Source organism: Melanerpes formicivorus, unplaced genomic scaffold, assembly GCF_026170545.1.
Source record: "Melanerpes formicivorus ecotype bairdi unplaced genomic scaffold, bMelFor1.0.p_v2 SCAF_12, whole genome shotgun sequence".
NCBI classification, from domain to species: domain Eukaryota; kingdom Metazoa; phylum Chordata; class Aves; order Piciformes; family Picidae; genus Melanerpes; species Melanerpes formicivorus.
The window spans coordinates 817,274-839,562 of NW_027142364.1; the positions used below are offsets into that span (position 1 = coordinate 817,274).

At 51.0% G+C, this 22,289-nt stretch overlaps 1 protein-coding gene across 1 annotated transcript in view; it reads right to left on the reverse strand.

Moving 5' to 3' along the window:
* ARHGEF26 (Rho guanine nucleotide exchange factor 26) overlaps window positions 1–22,289 on the reverse strand; it is a 39,124-nt gene that overhangs the window by 11,654 nt on the left and 5,181 nt on the right. The window contains exons 4-9 of the mRNA XM_068144881.1: window positions 21,312–21,368; window positions 18,350–18,510; window positions 3,769–3,921; window positions 3,073–3,202; window positions 2,554–2,628; window positions 1,240–1,329 (exon numbers count right to left, since the gene is read on the reverse strand). Coding sequence (XP_068000982.1) covers window positions 1,240–1,329; window positions 2,554–2,628; window positions 3,073–3,202; window positions 3,769–3,921; window positions 18,350–18,510; window positions 21,312–21,368 — 666 coding nt within the window. The remainder of the gene's footprint in view (window positions 1–1,239; window positions 1,330–2,553; window positions 2,629–3,072; window positions 3,203–3,768; window positions 3,922–18,349; window positions 18,511–21,311; window positions 21,369–22,289) is intronic.

Sequence of the window (22,289 nt, forward strand, 5' to 3'; positions counted from 1 at the left end):
GGGCTGGATTCTCCTTTGACAGCCAAGTCACAAACAAAGCTGTTTCCCAAACACAAAAGCAGATTTGCAGGGGGTGGGGGGAAAAACCACCACCAAAACATCAATTTTCTGGTGCTGAAGGTGGAAAATGTAAGAATAAAGCCTCCTGAATATTGAAACTGCAATTCTGCAGCTCAGTCATGTACAGAAGTGTTCAGAAGGGAGCATCTCATGTGCTGCCATGAAACACTGCACAGCTCCACCTAAGTCACACACAACCCCCAGCGCTGAGGCTGAGCGAGAGCAGAAATACTTTACCCTCATTTCAAGCTGTTACACCCTAGAATTATAGCACCATGGTGACTGCTTCACAGACAAAAACCACTTGGGAGAGTGCCTGTTTGAGGATGAACTACAAATTCCTCTGCTCTGTACTCGCAGGGAGGGAGTCCATCCCCTGCTCCTCGCTGGCTACTCCAGCTCGTGCTCACTGAGCAGGCCGTCAGGGCTTCAGAATGCACTGACTCGGGGCCAGAGCAGCCCTTCACACGCCAGCTGGTGGGCTCTCAAACCACACAGCAGGTCAACACCACTCAAGGGGCAGAGTTAGGATGCAGAAAGGGAAAAATCTGCATTAAAATCCAAAGAAATACAGAAAGCCAAAGTGGCTGTGGCTGCCTCGGAACCCCCGAGCGCTGCTGGCTACGGCGCGCACAGGGAGAACGGCACAGGGCCTCCTGCTGCGGCAAAGCGGCACCAGGAGCGGGCACCCCCTTCCCACGGGGAGACTGAACACTGCTGGGTGCTTCTGGAGGTGTGAACGTTGTGAATGAGGCCACCCAAGGGCCTCAGACTACCCAAAGGCAAGAGACTCATCACCATGGCCAGCAAACGCAGCGAGGTCACTGGCTCAGTATGCTGCTGATTGTTGGAAGCACACCGTGTCCCTGCTGGCAGGCTTGGTTCAGAGTTGGAAAAGAAAAAGACAAGCTGAAAAACACCCTATGGTCCTTCATAAGCCACAGGCCAGGGTCTGCAGCCCTCTACCTTGCAGACTAAGGTATGAAGAGACTGGAACCAACTAGGAATCAAGTGTGAAAGCAGCTGAAGATGGACCAAAGCAGCAAGGGAAAGCGGACAGCAAACTATTCTCACTTCATTGCCTCAGAGTCTGCCTTTAATTGCACGAACCTCCCCGTGGTGCTAAACCCCTCTCCTCCCCAGGGAGCACTGGCTCAGTGAGGGCACAAAGGGTCCTACCTTGATCTTGAACTCCAGCTGGGAGTTGATGGTGTACATCATCTCTGTCCTCTCCATCTTCCGGGCGCCTTCGTTGCAGAGCCGCACCAGCTGGGAAGGAAAGGTTGCTGGAGCAGGCCGGATTCGCTCCAGCCTCACAACACAAGCTGCCGGTCCTTTGTAAAGTGCAGTTCTGCACACACCACCCTCAGACTGACACAGCTGTGCCACGTGGGCCTTGCCCACCCTGCATGCCCAGCTCCCTCCCAGCAGCCTGGGCAGCTAAGGAAGCAGCATCCCAGGAGCAGTCCCACTGGGCTGGCCTTTGGGAGGCCATGCTACAGCGTGGGACAGCTTCACTGAGGTGGGGATGGGGGGGTGGGAATACATCATAGAATTGTTTGGGTTGGAAGAGACCTCTAAGATCAGCAAATCCAAGCATCAACCCAACCCCACCATGGCCACTAAACCCTGTCCCCAAGTACCATGGGTGCAGGTTTCTTGAACCCCTGCAGGGGTAGTGACTCCACCACCTCCCTAGGCAGCCAGTGCCAGTCCCTGACCACTCTTGCAGCAAGGAAATTGTTCCCAATACCCAACCCAAAGCTAACCTGGCATAATTTCAGGCCATGAGCAAAGAAGAAAAGGCCTGAAAATACATCCCCCTGAACCCCATAGCATCCTGCTGGATCCACCAGCCTCCACCAGGCCTTTTCTCTAGCCACACAGCACCTATGCCAGGGAACTCCACCTGTGCTGGCAGCAGAAGCTGAGTTTGGGGTCTAATAAACAGTAATTTAGGCATAAACCCAACTTTTAGTGGCCTGTCTTAAACCACCAAGAGGTTTTAAGCCTTCTGTGCTCTCCTCCTCTGCACTATTTATGCACAAACCCCTCTGGTTTTGCCTTAAAGCAGCCAAGCATGTGCTGGGCCCAAGGCAGTGTCTGGCCTCAACATGCAGTAAAAGGGTTGTAAACACATTTCACAGCAGCCTGACACTACAGGTCCTGGAATTGAGATCCTGGAGGCAAACCTCAGCCCATCCCTAGACCTCTAGGTGCACTTAGAAGACTCAAGGCTTAGTCTCTGCTGCTGGGCAGTGTTGGGCTTGTTGGTCATGTGTGGGATGTGGAACAGCTGGCAGTGAGCACAGTGAATGTGTCCAAGCCCACAACACCACAAGTGAGAAACAGGAGAATCCATTCCCAAGTGACTGAACAAAACCCAAAAGCAGCCACTTCTCAGTGTGGACATGGAAGTGTCAGAAGCACCCAGGGAGGAAGACACCAAGAGCAGAGGAAATTGTGCAGCCAGCTGAGCTTTGAGGCCCATACCTTGCTCACTTCTTTCAGAGCTCGCTTGCAGTTCTCATATTTGGATGAATCCTTAGGGGTTTTCTGGCAAATAGTCTGCAACACAGCAAATGTCAGTTACTGGAGAATCCCAGCCTGCAAAAGAATCACAGAGCTTTACCAGCTGAGAGATGCAGTCACAGCTGTGGACTGGGCCAAATGAGGGAACACAAGGCCACCTCTTCAGAGTGCTCTGTCACAGTAAGGGCTTCCCCCCCTGCCGCAGTGTCACCACCCCTTTGACCCTTTCCTGCACCATTTCTCTTTCAGTGTCTCAATGTCTGACTGCTGAAGGAGGGAGCAGGAAGCCCCTGGCACAGCCAGGGAACAAATGCTGCAGTCCTTCATAAGCCAGAGACCAGGATCTGCAGCCCTCAGCCTGCTACAAGTGAGATGCGAAGGGACAGGAATGAACTAGGAGTTGAGTGTGCAAGGAGGTGAAGACTGAGTGAAGAGCAGCAAGGGGGGGCAGCAAGGGGGGCAGCAGGTCACTGTGCTCACATCCATCAGCAGGGGAAGGCGAGTCACCCTCTGCATGGGCAGGATGAGGAAGGAGATCATGGGCAAGCTCCGGCAGTCCTCGTGGGCCTCGATCCGTGACAGCACCTCCTTGAAGGCAGGGTTTGTGGCTCTGGGGGGCACAAGAGGAGAGGCTTCCATGGCACCTTTCACCAGAGCTGCTACATTTCAAACCACCACGATTTTATTGTCAGGAATGTAAGATCTGAAGGAGCCTTATCAGCTAAGCCTCCAGCCTGAGCTACTTAGCTGTGCAGGAGCAGCGCTGCCATGCACAAACCTCCGCTTCTGGCTGTGAGCAACCTGATCCTCCAGTGTGAAGTGTCCCTGCCCATAGCAGGGGGGGTGGAACTGGCTGAGCCTTGAGTCCCTTCCAACCCTAACAATTCTGTGATTCCCCCCAGCAGAGCACAGGCTCCTCTGACACAGCAGGGGTCTGAGGTGAACTGCACTGCCCTGGGAAGGGGCTTCCAGCGTGGCCACAAGGACTGCGCAGCCCCAGGCACACCTTCACGCCAGGTTACTTCACAAGGAACCTGTGCACTAAGGAAGCCCAAACATGTAGCTACATGCTTGGGTGGAAGCCATGGGAGGTTCTGCAGCAACCCTCACAAGCCTCCTACTGGCTCCCACTGCAAGGAGGTGGTTTTGCAAGCCTGTTCCCAGCGGAGCTCTTACAGCAGCTTCTGCAGCGTTCGCTGCTGGTAGACTTCGTTGGTGCAGTACTTGACGTAGGGGTCAAAGGTGGAGGAGGAGTGCTTCTCCACTATGTCACTGATGTCATCAATGAAGATGCTGTTCTGATGCCTGGCCTCAAGCTCTGTGAAGAACCTGTGAAAAGAGAACTGAATTACTCAACCTGCAAACCTACGGCAGGGTTCTGTGCACTTGTAGCCCAGAGAGCCAAGCAGAGCCTGGGCTGCAGCAAGAGAAGTGTGGCCAGCAGGACCAGGGAGGGGATTCTGCCCCTCTGCTCCACTCTGCTGAGACCACAGCTGCAGCTCTGGGGCCAGTTCTGGAGCCTCTACTACAGGAAGGATCTGGAGGTGCTGGAAGGTGTCCAGAGAAGGGCCACGAGGAGGAGCAGAGGGCTGGAGCTGCTCTGCTGTGAGCACAGACTGAGGGAGTTGGGGTTGTGCAGGATGGAGAGGAGAAGGCTTCCAAGGAGACCTCATTGTGGCCTTCCAGGATCTGCAGGGGGCTCCAAGAAAGCTGGGGAGGGACTTTTGAGGGTGTCAGGAAGGGATAGGACTGGGTGGAATAGAACAAAACTAGAAGTGGGGAGATTGAGCTTGGATGTGAGGAAGAAGTTGTTACCCATGAGGGTGGTGAGAGACTGGCACAGGTTGCCCAGGGAGGTGGTGGAAGCCTCCTGCCTGGAGGTGTTTGCAGCCAGGCTGGATGTGGCTGTGAGCAACCTGCTGTGGTGTGAGGTGTCCCTGGCCATGGCAGGGGGGTTGGAACTGGCTGAGCCTTGAGGTCCCTTCCAACCCTGACAGTTCTGTGATTCTATGATTCTGCCTTTCTAAAGCAGTGCCAGCTGGGCTGCTTTGTGCCAGGCTGAGCTCATCTCTCCTCTGGCAGAGCAGCCAGGGGAATCTTCACAGACACAAGCCAAAGGGTGCTGGTGTCACCTGGCAGAGCTCTGCACAGGCAGCCCTGGCAAAGCTGCTTCCCATTCTCCAGCTGCCAGAAGCCAAAGCAGCATTGCTGATCTGGTTGGACTGGAATGCCCAGAAATGGGGTGGAAGAGAAACAGAACAGTTTCAGGCGCACATTAACTCATTTCCTCTCGTACCAAAGGTGCAGAGTGCCAGAAATGAACACTGAAATAGCTGTGCCAGCTGCTCTGCTGAGAACAAAGCAGACCCAGAAGGCTGAGCTGAGGAGGTGCTCACAGAGCACCACCACTCCCACTCTGTGCTTGGTGTCGGAACAGGCCAACAGGACCCCAAACCCTCTGCTGACTCCTTCCCCTAAACATGCCTCTTCTGAGAGCTTCCCACTGCCCATCCTCTGCTCCACATGCAGCTCCCTTCAGCCTCTGAGAGCTTTCTGCTGCTTCTGGCACTGCTAACCACCAGCAAACAGAAGCCTTTGTTTCTGCAAGGCTCATTACAAGGCTCTGACTGCTGGGTGCAGGAGCTGACACAGCTTAGCTACCAGAGGGCATCAGAATCACCTGCACTGGCAGCAGGGAATCCTTGAGATGTCCAGAGGCTGCTCCAAACCTTTCACCTACCAGCCTGGTCTGCAGCCTGTATGCAACCTGATTCACTCCAAGAACCCTCACAGCTCCCCTGACCAACTCAGCTAAGAAAAGAACCCTCCCAGAGCACAAAGCAAGGCAATGCTTGGAACCAGAGCTCTCATCCAGCTCCAACAGCTTGAAAGGTTTCATTTTCTTTCAGCCCTTTATTTCACAGAATCAATTGTCAGGGTTGGAAGGGACCTCAAGGCTCAGCCAGTCCCAACCCCCTGCCATGGGCAGGGACACCTCACACTACAGCAGGTTGCTCACAGCCACATCCAGCCTGGCTGCAAACACCTCCAGAGATGAGGCTTCCACCACCTCCCTGGGCAACCTGTGCCAGGCTCTCACCACCCTCATGGGGAACAACTTCTTCCTCACATCCAATCTGAATCTCCCCATTGCTAGTTTTGTTCCATTTCCCCCTGCTCCTATCTTGCTGGGAGATCTCACACAGCTCACAGACAAGCACTCAGGTTACAGTGCCCTCAAACTTCACTGGAGTCCAAGAAGGAAATAAAATGAATAAAGAGAGTCTCCCAGTCCCCAGCTACAGTTTCTCACGAACCACCCAAGCCAGACTTCAGCTCCTGGCCACTGGAAGTCCTTCCTGCTCCCCTTAGCCATGTTTACAGCTGGGAGAGCTCCTCAGCAGGCTGCCAATTTGCTGTGCTGAGTGAAGCAGGAAATGCAGCAACTCTTCCTGCTGTAGCTTATGGCTCCCTGACAAGGGCTTGGGGCCATTCTGGGCTGCAGCTTCCACTTCCAGAACTTATCTGGGGGCTTCATCATCAACAATATCATCAGCCAGAGCCATTGTATGAACAGGAAAAACCTTGGATCTTTAAACAGGAAAGAGGTGCTGAGGGAAGCAGCACATCCAGCTCCCAGCCCCACAGCACAGACTGTAAGAAAACCAGGCACCCAAGCTGGACTCAGAGGTTTGCCTCTCCTTTTGCATCCCATCTGCTAATTATTGCACACAAGCAGTGAGCCAAGCATCACCCAAACCTTTAACTGCCAGGCTGAGGCCAGGTTCTGTCAGAGAGCAGCACTGAGTGGATGCACTGATTGCACTCTGTGGCTGCCTTTCTTGCTTAGCACCAGAAGGATTTATGTGAGGCACTTGTTTCTGTCAAATCCAGGCCCTTCTGGTCAAAGTTAGATCCATGACAGCATTTCATTCCCCTTCTCTTGTTTCAGCCTGCAGTGCCCTCAGCCCCTCTGCCCAGGCTGTGTGCCAGCAATGCAGGCTTCACTCATTGCCTGTTTGCTCCTTTTTACAGCACAAGAGCTGCAAACACCAGAGGTCCCTCCAGCAGGCTGCCCTGGCTCCATGTTTCCTCCTCAAGGTTTTGGGGGCTTTGCTTAAGGGTCTTCCCATGGCTTCAGGCAGCTCATGTACAGGCTGATCATCACCACTGCCAACAACCTCCTAACAGTTGCTGGGGCAATTTTCTTCAGCCCCTCTTCCCTTCTCAGTGGCCCTGCTTTAACCAGTGACTGACACCCACAACCTTCTCACAACCTCCAGTGAATTCAGCTGCACAAGCACAGCTGCCTGGTGGTACTGAACCCTTCCACACAATTCACATTACAGGGCCTGGGCCATGTCTCACTGACAACTCCCAAGTCTCATCCACAGCTTGAGCCAGTTGGTGATGTCCCTGCTGACTGCAGGGGGGGGCTGGACAAGATGACCTTTGTGGGTGCCTTCCAAGCTGATGCATTCTGAGTGCTACTTAAACAGAGGCCAGGACTCATTTTGGTCAACATTTCCCCTCCCTTCAGCCCTAGATAAAGGTTAACCAAGCAGGACTTATCTCACTATGCCAAAATTAGGTGGCACTGGATTAAAACAAGTCTAATTGGGCAAATGAGAGATTTGAACTATGCAGGCCAAATGAGGGTGAGAAAATTGCTTCTGTTAGGTAACTGTTTATGATCCTGGAGCAAACAGCATAAAAGTAACCAGAGAGGTCAAAGTCCAAGTTGGTGAATTACATCAAGCACCACTAGGTAAGCCAAGTGACAGCTCACTGTAGAGAGTGAGGTCAGAGTGGGTGGAAGATCTGACACTGCACTAAATGTGGGACACCTGAAGTCAGCAGAACCAGGTGAACAGCACCCAAGAGAGCTAAAGAGGGAAAGAACCCCTGATAAAGTTACTCTGAGGTCATGTCATTGTGTGCAGAATGACAGAGCACACAACCCAGTGTGGCTGGCTGGCCACAGGGCCAGCTGGGGTGGTGCCACTGCTGACTGCATGGCACAGTCAAGGCTCTCAAATATTTAGCTGACTTTCTGCCTACTCATGTTGTATCTCCTTGCAGGTTCACGCACCTCTCCACTCCTAGCCACTCTGGGCAGTGCTACTGCTCCTCTTGTCACTGCAACCACCACTGTGTCACCACCAAAGCCACTCTCTGGGTGGCAGTGAACTGCAGTCTGGCTTGGACATGGCTTCTTTCAGAGTTCATTTCTAGTCCTGCTTTGTGTTTTTGATGTGATACTGGCCTACATACCTGGCATGAAGAAGATTGTGATGCAGGTTAAGCCTCCTTGAGGTGATGTTGCTGCTGACATCACCATCCAGTCACAAAGCCAAACCCACACTTTACCTTCCTCCTCTTAGGAGATAAGGCAATGGGGAAAACAGGCAGCAATTTCAGGTTAAAGCAGTGAAATCTGTGATTAGCCTCTCCAAGTCTGATCCTTCTCATCAGGAGGAGAAGCTTATCATCTGCAGCACAATTACTATTTTTTGAAGGGTAAGGAGTAACTTAAAATAGCAGAGAAGATGGAAGAACTACGGCTCCTCTTCCACATCCCCTGGCAAAACACAAGAGGCAGAGCTGCCAGCCTGCTCCCTCACTCTGCCCCAAACTGGAAGGCCTCTCAGCAGCCCTACCCACAAGTAACTGGGCTGAGGGGAAGCTACTTGCCTTTTCCACTCTTTACAGCCTCTGGCAGAGGCCCAGCCCAGCAGCAAGGCCAGGGCAGCCCTGCTCTGTACAGAGAGATTCCTGAGACAGCGAGCGACCTCTCGTAGCACCCAGCTCAATGCCGCCCGGCTCACAACACCTCCTCCCGCCTCCCCCAGCCAATGCCACCGACAAGTGCACCCCCAGAGAGCACTCTGGGGCACCAGGGGTGTAAATCCTTTTGCTACATTATGAAGACATCACAAAGGGAGCCTTCACTTTCAACCCTTTCCCATCATGCTGAATGCTTTTTATAGCAGGGAGAAGCCGCAGAGTGCCTCTGCCTGCCTGAGTCTGACAAGTTACCTACACACTCGTCTGGCACAGACAAAGTGGTCTCTGGTGTCATAAACAATGCATTTGTAAAGCATTTTGTGCAGCTTTCTGCCAGCAGGTCTGAGGCCATTCCCATGGAAGACGCTTGCTGGAGCAGCCAAACCCAGGCACGGGGCCAGCACAGGAGGTGGAGCACAGAGAACAGCCAGGCATGGAACGTTTCTGCTCTCTGCAAGCCTGGCTTAGCATCTGCAGCCCCCCAGCTTCACACCCCCCAGGCCTCAGCACTGCCAGACACTGCTGCTGTCCCTGGACACAGGGGAACTGATCAATCCTGACCTTTGGGAAGAAATTTGTGTTACTGTCAACATACAAACCATACACAACGTGCGTTAAGCAGTTGTGGATCAGCCAGGGAATTCTCCACCACCATCCAAAGACAACAGTGGCTGAGTGTCCAGGGTCCCCTCCAGAGGGAGCCTGGCATTTGTCATTTCCTTTTGAATGGCTAAACTCCCCCAGAGGCTCCTGGCCTGCTGCCCCTCGGCCCAGCAGGTAGCAGCACAGCACACACCTCCCGGAGGCGGCACAAACACTCCCCAGGAACCCTTCTCCCAAGGGCACCTGTGCCAAGGTGGCAACCACCAGCCAGAGGAAAGCAAGTCCAAAGTGCAAGCTGACTGATCCCCATCAAGCTGCTTTACAGCCTGGGAGGCAGAGCAGCAGCCACCTGGCACAGAAGGCCAAGGGGCAGGACAGAGAGCTGGGAGGCGAGAGCACAGCTCCGAGCGCTGGTGGCTGCTTGGTGCCAGCGTGGCCACCTCTGGCACTTCCCCACACACCTGCAGGGGAAGTTAGCCAGGGCAGCACCTACCACACATGGCCACAGGTAGGGAGAAAGCTCCAGGTTTTGATGCTGCTGCACATGAAGCTACTTCTGCTACAAACCACAGACAACTGCATTCAGGATCTTCAGGCTGGGGCAGCCACAAGCCCAGCAGAAGTCACAGCAGAGCCACATAGGCCACCCAGGCCCACTCTCAGCAGGCAGCTCCCTAGGGGTGACACTGCCCAGACCAACCCCACTGCTGCCCAGAGAGCAGGGAGCAATGCAGCCTGACTCTCACCCAGCTGCTGGGAAAGCTTTCAGCTGGTGAACTGGAGGTATAAAATTTCACTTCAACAAAGCAGCCTGACCCAGTGATGCCTGAGAGGAGCCAAGGAACAGCCATACATCCTCCCACCCTGACAGCCCTGCTAAACACAGACTCCTGCACTTACTAACAACTTGGGGCCTTTTCAAAGCCACACATATTTTTTTCTCCTGCAAGGCAAAGGCAGTTCTCTTGGAGACAGATCACAGCCTCAGCTAAGACAGGCTGCTTCTCCCTTCCTCAGCAGCCTCTGCCCAAGGAAAGCAGAACTGCAAGTTCCAAGAGCTGCTCAACCACCCCTTTGCCACCAAAGGAACAAGCAGCAGCCCCTGCAGCAACCAAGGAAAGGGTTGGAAGATTCAGAAGCTGCTCCTAGAACAAACCCTCCAAGGCCCAAAGCAGGACTGCTCCAGAGGATTGTGTGGGCACCAAGTTTCAGCTGCTGAGATCAGTGATGCTGAGCAGGGAAGCACACAAACACCTAGGGGATAAATAGTTTTGGGGTGACAGCTGGAAGGCTTTACAGTTGAGGTACCTTTGTCCCTAAAACACAAACACTCACCTAAGTAACTCTCAATGCAGGAGCCAGGCCCCAGGAGGAGAGCCAGAGGCTCCAAGAAGGCAGCTACCAGTGCTGCTGGGGGATTCTTTTGTTGCTCTGCTGTTTGGGTTTTTTAAACAGAGGATGTTTACCTAATGTCCAAATGGGTTTCAGTACAAGGAAATATGGCAGATGGCAGCTTCATGCCCTGCTTCTGGTGGTGCCAGCTTCCTTGTCCAACTGAGCAATTCCTTTTCTCCCCATGGCCTTGCAGGTAAGCCACCACAACTGCAGTGACCAGCATTTCATGCTCTGCTGGGCAGAACAGCATGGAGGCAGAGAATCAGACACATGGCTGTGTGGTCAGCAAAGGGCCCTGGGACACAGCAGCACTGCAGGAGGAACATGAGTTTTATGCAACTCATTGTTTGCTTCATGCATCCCATGCTGGAGGAAATTAAGATCCCTAAAGACAGTGCAAGTTTGATGTTCTGTTGCTGCTCCCTGAAGACACTGCACAGTCTGTCAGTGACAAAGTAAAGCAAGGTTAGCCCAGCTTGCAGTCCCATCTGGCTTCCCTGCCTAGCTTCAGGCTCAGGCGGGATTCATTGCTAACAGATCCTCGACTGCAAATGCCCTCCACTCACACCCTGCTGCAGACAGCCTTATGGAAGCCTCTCAGGCAGCCTCTCCTGGAGGTGTTGATCTGCTCTGAGCAGGTGTGAAGGCAGGGGCTGTGAAATCTAACAGCAGCTATATTTAATTTCTCAGGGATCACACAAGTCAGAGAGAAGCGAAGTGGGAATAGATTCAGCTCTCCTCATAATCAGCTGGCATTCCTTCAGAGAGGGAGCTGAAACTGAGGACTGAGGCACAGACCCAAGAGGACTGCACACAGGACAGACTGAAGGTACTGAAACTCACTTCATTTCTCCCCACTACCCCAAACCAGTGCTGTATTAAAGCTCTGTTCTCAGAAAACCTTGTAAGAGTTAAAGCCACCCCAGTGGCAACCTCCCCACAGCCCAACCTCACTTTGGGCTGAGAAACTTCCCCACAGGCACTGGCCATAAAAGTGCTTCCCTGCCCTGGTCACCACCACAACTGCAGGTGGCCCATCAGAGCTGCAGGAAAAGAAAGCTCTGGGAAGCCTGCAGGAAGGCAGGGCAGCAGTGCTGGGAAGAACAGGCTCACACCAGCCTCCAGTCACCAGGGCAGAGCCACTGCCCAATTATCCTCCTGTGACGTCCTTCTCCTACCCTTAGCAACTCCCAGTCTGGAAGCACACCCTGAAGGTGGAAACCTCTTGAGGGAGAAGTTTCAGTATGGCTCAGTGAACACTTCACAGCCAAAGGCTTCTTTTCTTGCCTGAAAAACCAGGTGTTTTCTTCAGGAACACTTTCTGCAGAGGTAACTGCAGGCACTCACTGCATTTTGTGCTTCAACAGGGCACAGATACATGGATCAGCATTTCCTGCTCCCCCAAGAACATGGGCTGAGGGAGGCAGGATTCTGTTTAGGTTTGCTGTTCCTGGGTTTTGAGGTCATATCTAATCTTGTCTCCAATAAGGAAGCTGAATTATGAAGGAACAATCAGTGGAGTGCCAGTGCCAACTGCCCATTATTCTCAAGCTATGTTTACCAAGGCTGCTGCTCCTTTGCAGAGAAACAGGGCAGAGTTATTTCAGCTGCCAGAAGCCTCTAAACAAACAGCTCCTAGATATTAAAGGCAGAGGGCTCAGCAATGTCTGAGCAAGCTATGGAAGAGTTTGCAAGGGAAGCAATGAGGAAGCACAAGGGTAAATGTACTGTTCCAGCTCAGCAGTGGGATATAAATCCATGAATGTGTTCTGTGGGCAACTAACATTTAAAGAGAAACAAAGAGAAAGGTCCTCCATAATCCCTGGAAGCTCCTGACCATCAAACAAGGTGCCACAGGCAGTGAGAAAGCAGGCCATGCAGCAAGGCTGGGAGAAAGGCAAAGCCCCCAGTGGTAAATTTAGCAGTGCTCTGCAACACCTTCAGAACTCCTCGTCGTGTAGGGTCTGAGTGCCCCCCAGCACCTGCTGTGGGTCAGGGCAGCACAGCAGCTTCTGCAGAGCTACAGCTGCCTCACATCCTGCTTCCACCACATCACTTGGGAGGGGGATTTTTCCATCTTGTTCCCATTGCTCTGTCCATCACATCCAACATAATCCCTCAGCCATACTCGTCTACGTCTCTGCCTCAAAAGGTTCACCCTGCCCAGTTTTCTGTGTCACCCAGATCCCAGCTCTCCAACAGCACAGCCACCCTCAGCTGGGTGCCCTGAAGACAGGACTCAGCTTTCCTCAGAAAGTGCCAGTGCTGACAACTGTGGTAAAACAGAGGGCACAACCCAAGCCCACAGTGAGCCCCAACTCCTGAACGCTTCTCCTGCACTGCAGCTCACCTGAACCAGCCAGGCTCTGCTGACAGGGTTGGCATTTCAATTGCTGCTTTGTTATATGCAGCTTTTGGGGGTGGCTTTTTTGCCTTTGTTTTCGTTTAATCTTTCAAGGAAAGTGAGCAAGAGAGGTCTGCATTCCCCAGAGCAATGTTTGAATGCACACACACACACTCCTTACATGACAGCCTGTGGATGAAAGCTGAAGCTTCCTCCTTTCCAGCACGCTGGGAAGAGGTGGAAGATTAACCCCACTGACAAAGTGCTGTGAGCAAGCTCACCTGGTCCTCCACACATCTTCACACAGACACAGAGGAGGATACTCAGGGAGGATGTTAACTAACCTCACAGCCCCACTGGGCCTCTCTACCAAAAGCAAGACAGAGTTTTTAAAACACAGTCAGAACCTGTCAAAACATTTTTGCCTTGTGGGACTTCCCCCCCACCCCTAATGTTAACCTGAGAGAGGTTCTGTAAGCTTTTTGCCTTCTGCTGGCCTAATGGCAGAGGGAAACAAAACACTCAGGCTTTCCTCTCCCCTATAAATTTGGTGATCTGACCTGTCAGACCAATTACTCTTCAAGACACTTCACTCATTTTCCCCCTGGAACTCCCCCTTCCCAAACCAGGCTCTTGGGAAAGTGACCTCTGCTGCAGCACGGGGGGAGAGTGAAGAGAGGTTTTCTTCCTGGTGAGATTGATTGCACAGCATTCTCAGACCACACAAGCTTTTGTTTCTGAGCAAGCTGCCCCCAGGACATCCCTCAGCTCACAGCTCAATGCAGCACTGCCTGGGGTTGCAGTGTGTGTGTGTGTTTCTGTGCTCTGGAAGTCAGTAACTCCAGCTCACCACCACACAAGGCTGAGCTTTCTGAGCCACCTTACAGGATGTTTCCATGCACACACACACACACACATCATTCACATCAACTCCTCTTTGTTAGAGACATTCCAATGAGCTCCCAAAAGCAGAGATGGCTTTGCTGTCTGCACTCTGCTGCCAACAAAGGCAGCTTTGTCCCAGCAGAAATGGCCTTGTCATGCTTTAGGAGCCTATCCTGGTGTGCTGGAGAGTTTCCACTGGACATGTTATGTTCTAAGCCAAAGTTCCCTTGATAGGAGCTTTAAGCAGTTTTGACTGAAGATAGCATTTTGATCAGCTCATGGTCACCAAGCTTTTGCCTGAGCACCCAAACTCACTGGTGCTCAGCTGCTGTATTTTTAAAAGGCAAGGCTGCTTAAAATCCAACCCTGCAGACAGCTGCCTACTCTCAGTAGAGTTTTACAACAGAAAGCTGGAGTTTGCTGCCTTGAAAGACCCTGGGAAGGCTAAGCGATAGAAAGAAGCCTTCCCTCTAAAGAAAATCACTTTCACTGCTGTACACAAAGGAGGCTGCAGAGAGCCAGCACCAAGTTTTGTTACAGCTCCACAGCATTGCATAACTGAGGAAATAAAGTATGTTTGCATTTAAGCTCAAAAAGGAGTTCTGAAGGCTGTTTTTACTCCAAGTTATAAAAAAACACAAGCTCTTAAACCATTAAGACTTTCCAGACAAGAAAGACTATGATAATTTTAGGCTCCTATGGTAGTTTTCCATCTTCTTCTTGGCCTCTTTTTTTTTTACACACACCCCCCTCCCCTCCCCACTTCCTCTGAGGACTCTTAAATCAAAAGGGTTGTAAGAATTCCCCTAAAAATATGGCTCTCCCCACCCCCATCTCTGCTTCCAGCGTTTGAAGTGAGAAGTGCAGAAGAGGCTGTAATGCTCTGGGAGGTTTGCTGAACACAGCCCACCCTACTCACCCAGCTGCCCTGTGTGGTCAGCTGTGTCTTAAGAGCAACAGGCCAAGGGCTGCAGAGTAATTCAACCTCTCAACAAAGCTTGCACTTCTCTTAAGCTAGCTAAAAACATGGCATTGCCCTCTAACATGTGATGGTTCTGGGATACTAGCATGTGTCTAGCAAAACTGGGCTTGTGACACTTTGCTGTTAGAGTTCACATTTCCTGTAAGGAGAAACCTTTGCCAAGCACTGCTCCTTGGGGGGGAAAAAAAGGCTTCAGACAACATCCAACTGCTGGCAAAAGACCTCAACTGTGTGAGGGGGAGAGAAACAGAAGGATCAAGAGGATGGAGGAGAGAGGTATATTGACCAAGTCCAAACATACACAGCTCCTACATTCAGGTTGCACTTGACCCCAATGTATTAGGAATCAGTAGCAGGAACAGTGTGGCCAGCAGGAGCAGGGAGGTCATTCTGCCCTGTGCTCAGCACTGCTGAGGACACACCTTCAGTCCTGTGTCCAGTTCTGGGCTCCTCAGTTTAGTAAAGATGTTGAGATGCTGGAAGGTGTCCAGAGAAGGGCAACAAAGCTGGGGAGGGTTCTGGAGCACAGCCCTGTGAGGAGAGGCTGAGGGAGCTGGGGTTGCTTAGCCTGGAGAGGAGGAGGCTCAGGGAAGACCTTCTTGCCCTCTACAACTACCTGAAGGAAGGTTGTAGCCAGGTGGGGGTTGGTCTCTTCTCCCAGGCACCCAGCACCTGAACAAGAGGACACAGTCTCAAGCTGTGCCAGGGGAGGCTGGATGTTAGGAAGAAATTCTTGCCAGAAAGAGAGACTGGCCATTGGAATGTGCTGCCCGGGGAGGTGGTGGAGTCAGCATCACTGGAGGTGTTTAGGAAGAGCCTGGATGAGGCACTTGGTGCCATGGTTGAGTTGATCAAATGGTGTTGGGTGATAAGTTGGACTTGATGATCTCTTTTCCAACCTGGTTAATTCTATTCTATTAGGCTTTCACATGTGTGCTCCCCAAAACCATCAGCTTCAGAAGACTAACTGCTGCACAGCAGATGTAAAATTCCACAGGTTGTGTGGGGATGCAGAGGAGCAGAAGGCAAGAAAGGCCATGACCACAACTGGGAACATGAAAGTTGAGAAGGTCCCCAGTGGTAAATGGGTTTAATGCTAAAGAATTCAGAGCATCGATTTCTGCAAGGAGAACACCAAGGGGACAGAAGGGACCCAACCAAACAAAACAAGAGCTGTCCAGCTGGGAAGGGCTGCCTCCAGAAATACTCCCAGCCTGACAGCTGCTTTCCCAAGCCACCAAGCCCCATTTCTGACATGAGCTGTCACTATCCTGTTCACAGGTCAGGTGAGGTATGTGCAAAGCTGTGCAGCACTGTGGTTTAGATCAATCAGTATCCTAACAGGGCCAGCTGCATCTTTTAGCCATTGTGCTTGACTCCAACTGCCAACAAGGTGTAAGAAAAGCAGCAGCTTGAGGGTTTTCAGTGCTGTGGATCACAGCAATTCACCTGCTTGATACTGCTATTAGCCAGGGCAGGAAAAGGAAGGAGCCATAAAGCAAAGCCTCATTCAACAACCCTCCTGCAGCAGTGGTGGTGGCCCTGAAAGCACAGCAAGCACACACAGCTCTGCATGTTGGGATCAAACTATGCTGGCAGCAATCATCACTAGGAGCTTTGCAGCATTTGTAAACACCTGCCAAGGTTTCCTTTTCACTAGGCACTGGTTTACTATGACCACTCCTCTTGTTTGCACTGAAGAAACTGACCAAAAGCCCAGCTCAGCAGCTGTGTCTGTACCAAAAATCCCAGTCTGGGGTTGCACAGCACTTGTCTCAAGCAGTGGAACCTTCTGCTGTCAACAATGACCACACCAGGCTCAGGCAGCACACCAAGTACTGCAGAAAGTAAACACCAATTCCCTGATTGAGGAGAGCACTGGCAAGAGTCAGCCCTGCAGGGCAAGTACAAAACCCTTGCTCAATTTAACAGTTTAATAAGGACAGACTAAACTTAGCTTGCTGGATGGTAAGAGGAGCTATGAGTGCTGGATGTACCAGCTGTAAAGAGGAGCTATGAATGCTGATGGATCAACATGTAGCTGAGGACCTGTTGGGCTCTGAGAGAAGCTTATTCCTCCCACACTTATGTTCTTCCCTCCCCTGGTTAATTCTGAGACAGCAGTGCCATGCCTATCCCAAAGGTGAGCTCACACACAGCAGCAAGGTGAGCCCACCAACCCCCCCTGCATTGCTGCACTTTCCCTCTTCAAGCCAGCATGACCCTTTGGGAAGAAATGGTTGCTGCTCTGAAACAGTTACTTGAGATCCCAACTAAGAGACCTGCTTTGCTGTTCAAGCAGGTGCTAGACCACTGACCAAACATCTCCAGTTCAGCTACCTGCAAGCTCTCCTCCCTCAGTTCAGCCAGAGCAGTAAGCAACTGTCCAAGCTGATAAAAACAGGGAGGAGAAAATCCAAGATGCCTCCAAATAGAAGCAAGAGGCCTCGGAGAAGAGAGTGCAGGAGAGGCACAGCCTGAGTCTGAACTGCCACCACATATTATGGACATCACTGACCACAGCCCTGCTCAAGGAGCTGCCTCTGAGCCATGTAAGGAAAATACAAGCCAGAGAGAGATTTACTCACATTATAGAACAAGAATCTGTGCTTAGCAAAATCCAACCTGAGCTGTTTGTACTGCAGGAAACCACTCTTCAGCACTGCAGAGCACATATCTTGGTGGTCTCAGAGGCTCCAATTCCACTCGAAGTCACAGCTTACAAATATCTGACTTCTCATTCTGAACCTATCAGGCCTCAATGCATGCTGAATTTGCTACTTTGCAGTGGTTCCCTCACTTAAATCATAAAATCAGGCAGGTTGGAAGAGACCTCAGAGATCAAGTCCAACCTATTACCTAATCCCTAACACCACCTGACAACCAAACCATAGCTCCAAGTGCCACATCCAAGCCTTTCGTGAACACCTCCAGGGACAGGGACTCCACCACCTCCCTGGGCAGCACATCCCAATGGCCAATCTCTCTTGCTGGGAGGAACTTTCCTCTCACCTCCAGCCTAAACCTCCCCTGGGGCAGCTTGAGACTGTGTCCTCCTGTTCTGGTGCTGGGTGCCTGGGAGAAGAGACCAACCCCCACCTGGCTACAACCTCCCTTCAGGGAGTTGGAGAGAGCAAGGTGGTCTCCCCTGAGCCTCCTCTTCTCCAGGCTAAGCAACCCCAGCTCCCTCAGCCTCTCCTCACAGGGCTGTGCTCCAGACCCCTTCCCAGCCTCACTGCCCTTCTCTGGACACATTCAAGTGTCTCAATATCCTTCTAAACTGTGGAGCCCAGAACTGGACACAGGACTAAACAGTGCTGAGCACAGGGCAGAACGACTTCCCTGCTCCTGCTGGCCACACTGTTCCTGATGCAGGCCAGGATGCCATTGGCCTTCAGCTACTATTAATCAGCACCCCCAGGTCCCTCTCTGCCTGGCTGCTCTCAGCCACTCTGACCCCAGCCTGGAGCACTGCATGGGGTTGGTGTGGCCAAAGTGCAGCACCTGGCACTTGGACTTGCTAAATGCCATCCTGTTGGACTCTGCCCATCTGTCCAGCCTGGCAAGGTCCCTCTGCAAATGCAAATGCTACCACTAAAGTGTACTTTTGTTTCCTGCATTTCATTACTTGCTCAAAGAGGTATTTTGAATACCAGCAATCACTCCTCAGGCTCCAGCTGTGGAGATCACACTGCAAAGCACTGACACTGATCACATCTTGGATGTCTCTTTTCAATGCACACATGCACTGTGCCACTTACTTCTTGCTGGCTTCATAGACATCAGTGATGTTGGAGAAGAGGTGGTGGCTCTCTGTTTTGGTCATTGTGAGGCTCAGCTCCCTGGAATTTTTAAACATCCGGATCAGAATCTCCAAGCTCAGCAAATAAGAATGCTCAGAAGAAATCACTTCAAATATGGCCTGCAAAGTGCAAGGGGGAGGGGAGGAAAGAAACACTTACTATTGGCCAGGCTGCTGTTAAGTTTGTCATGCAAATGGGGAGGAGAGGTGCAAGGTTATTGCATGTAAACTGGAGATTACAAGATGTTCACTTCCATGGCAGTTGCATCATTTACTTATTCCTAAGTGATTTAACACTAGGAAAACAAAAACACTTAATCCCTCCTCTGCATTCAGCCTTCTCTACTGCAGTCAGAGCTTGAAGCCAAAACACCAAGTGTGCTCATGCCCCATTCCTGCTCCTGAGAGGTGGTTTTTGGGGTTGTGGTTTTCTTTCAACTCAAGCCCCAGCAGGTGTGTTTCCTGTGGTCCAGCTGGAAGCCTCTCATCTGCCTCACTGCTGGGAGCAGCTAGTGTCTGCTTTTGCTCTTTTTAAAGAGAAGCTGCTCAATGATTTACTTGGCTAACAGAACTCTGCTTGCCCAAGCACCTGCAGAAAAGCAAAAGCCTTTGCAAAGCTGAGGGCTTTTGGCCATAGCTCAGCAGTGATCCCTTTGATACTTCGACAAGCCAGGCACAGAGAAGCTGAGCTCTCTGCAGCAGGGACAAAGCCTGCAGACAGGAGGTGTGGCAGTCACTGTCCCCTTCAGTGATGAGGGACCAGGCTCCAGTGCATCCCCCCCTTCCCACAAATAACTTCTCTGTGTTATCAGCCTCCCACTTAAAAAGCAGCCACTCTATTTCCACCAGCTGGCTGAGGTACAAAGCAAACCTGGACTTTGAAATCTAGATACTTGCCCACTGGGTTTTCCATCTCCTGTAGAAACCTAATCAGCTTTTAGACACCTTTCACCTCTCCAGTCTCTATTTGCTGTTAATCTACTGGGGTTTCCTCCCACTATTTTAATGAACCCTTTTGTCAGGAGCTCCACCATGTCCCCCTTGTCATCAATGCTGCCATCCAGGCACTGCTAAGACAGACTGATGCCATCAGCAGAGGCAAAAGAACATGGTTCTCAATACAACTCCTGTTACTGCTTGCATCTTTAATTGCCTTAGTTATCTGCCACTGAACTCTCCAAGCATTCTCAAAGGAGAAATCTGTACTTGAAATGCAACAGTGCAGATCTGTGTATTTAGAAGGGCCAGGACCTGAGGCTCTGCACACATCAGGAGGGGAGACAGAGGGTCTCACAGCTGCCAGGCCTCAGGAGGAGTTCACTCAGCTGCTCTGATGTGTGTGCTCTAGAGGAAGCCTGCTCTCCCAGCACCAGGTACACATAGAATCACTGAACAGCTCTGGCAGGAAAAGACCTTTAAGATCACTGGAGTCCAACCATTCTGTAACTCCACTGAGTCCACTGACATTTAATCAGAGTAGAACACAAACAAATCTGTTACTCTGCAGTGACAACACACTGTGATGGCAAAAAACAGCCTAATAGCTTCTGAAAAGCTATTTAAAGTATAGAGAGCAACTGATAACAGGCAATTTAAAAGAAATAGAGCAAAAGCAAGGCTTGGCAGCAGTACAACTACATCTTAAGAGTGTTTATTTAGGTTCCCTCTGAAAGGATGAGGCTCTAATATTCAAATTTTAAAACCCTCAGGCTTGAAAACATTTTTTTTTGGTGGCATTAAAGGTTTTACATTTAAAAGGCATCCAAGGAACTTGTACTCTTTGAAGGGATGTAAATATGACTCCAGGAAACACAGACTGAAGGCTCCTAAAGGATATGACTGAAGTAAATGCCTTGTGTCTGAGCTTCCCAGCAGGAGCCAGGAGAGCAGAACACATGGCCCAAGCTGCTGCACAGCCTCTTCCCCCCAAAAATGGGGAAGAGAGTGTAGAAGTGGAGTACTAACCAAAAAAACAACCCCAAACTGTTGTCTAAACCTCATGTGTGCAATGTAAGACATTCCTATCTCATGTCTGAAGACAACAGCTGCAGGTCACAGCTCAATTTGTATTTGATGCCTGCCACCCACATCTGTGACCTCCACAGGTCTGACTGGGCTGTAGTCACTGAGGTGTGTCCTGAAGTGAAATGAAGGCAGTGGAACAAGTTACCATGGGGCAGGTAATGCTGCAGTGCTTCCATGGACAAACACTTGGGTTTCTCTAGGGAAGGACATACCTCCAGAAGTGCAGGTATGTAGCTGGCTAGGTCAGGCTATTCTGTTCAACACCTCTCATTCATTTTGATATAGCCCCTGTAAGTGAGGAAGGAGGGTAAAGCAGGTACAGTGGACAAAAAGAGCAGAGAGGAAGAGGAAAGCAGAGAAGGAGCAAAGGGGGAAAAAAAAGACAGAGAGAAAAGATAACTACATGAGTAACTGCTGCTGTTGTCTGTGCTGTAACCTACTCCCTTTCAGTGTGAAAGGCAAAGGTTAGTTACACCACAGTGCTGCAGTGTTCACCACTGTTCACAGCATTAGTTACAACTAAGGGCTCTGTAAAGAGCTCTCTTTGTTCCTCGCTGCCTTTAAAAATTCATGTGCCACCACCTCCTGCCCTGTGCAAGCTCCAGGTTAATCTTACACCTCCCCTGGTTCACTGCTGCATCTGTTGGAGCCAGCACAGCCAGGAAGCACTCCTCCAGCAAGGAGGCTGGCAGGGCAGCCGTGGCAGGGACTTGTGCACGCCAGCCACAGACAGGTTTTGTTTATTTCTTCTCCCCGGGGAGAGCAGACATTTCACTCCAGGCCAGGAAGCAGTGTGATGAACTTGTGTCCTTATCAACAAACAGAGCACTCCATTAGGCATGCAGTGCATTCCCTGAACCATCACAGCAAGACAGAGTGTATCACTTCAAGAGTACCTCCTGTCTTTTTCTTTCCTCCTGGCTGATGGCTTCTGACAATCCATTCTTCTTTACCTAAAAAAAACGACCAAACAAAATTGCTCACATCTCCTGTAGAAGAATGCAACTGAAAAACCAGGGCTATCAAAACATCACACTCAAAAAAACCCCAAAATCAGCTGAAGGATCTGTCCAGTTCTTCAAGACAGCAAGGAACCAGCAGCAATACAACCCAGAAGTCAATAGTGTCTGTCATGTCACTTGGCAAAGGAACTAAGTAGTTTCATTAAAAAGTAGCAGGAGACACAGACAGAGAACTACTGCTGCAACAGCAGACACAGCTGAATCCTCCTGCACACCCCCCATGGATTTTACACACACACAGAAGCATGAAAACTGCTCCCTCCTTTCAAGTTAGATTTCCAACATGTGGACATCACAAGGTTCATTTTCTGAGTAAGCCTGAAAAATCTCAGTGCTGTCATTTGTTAAGCATAGTTAAAGGCACAGAGAAACTGCCCAGACAGGGAGTTTGCTGGCCAAAAAACTATAGGGTAAAGCTTGAGCTCCTCTAGAAAGCAGACATGGCAAAGCCCCCAGTCAATACACTTGTTATTGCCATCCTCAACCCCGTGATGAGCTGCCTCCCAACTCTGCAGCCCACAGCCAAATAGGCCCAGATGAGCCTGCCCCAGCTCTCCAAATATAACCATCCTGAGCTTCAATCACAGCCTCATTTCCCACACTGCTGGAATTACCTTACATAAAACCTTCTGAGACTTCTGGATTAGGGGTAGTACCATCTGAATAGCTGCAAACTTGTCAATCAAAATAAATACTAAGACACCTTACATTTTGGGAAGGAAAAGATTCACGAAATGGTTTGGGTTGGAAGGGACCTTCAAGATCATCTAGTTCCAACCCCCCTGCCACAAGCAGGGACACCTTCCACTAGCCCAGGTTGCTCAAGGGCCCATCCAACCTGGCCTTATAACA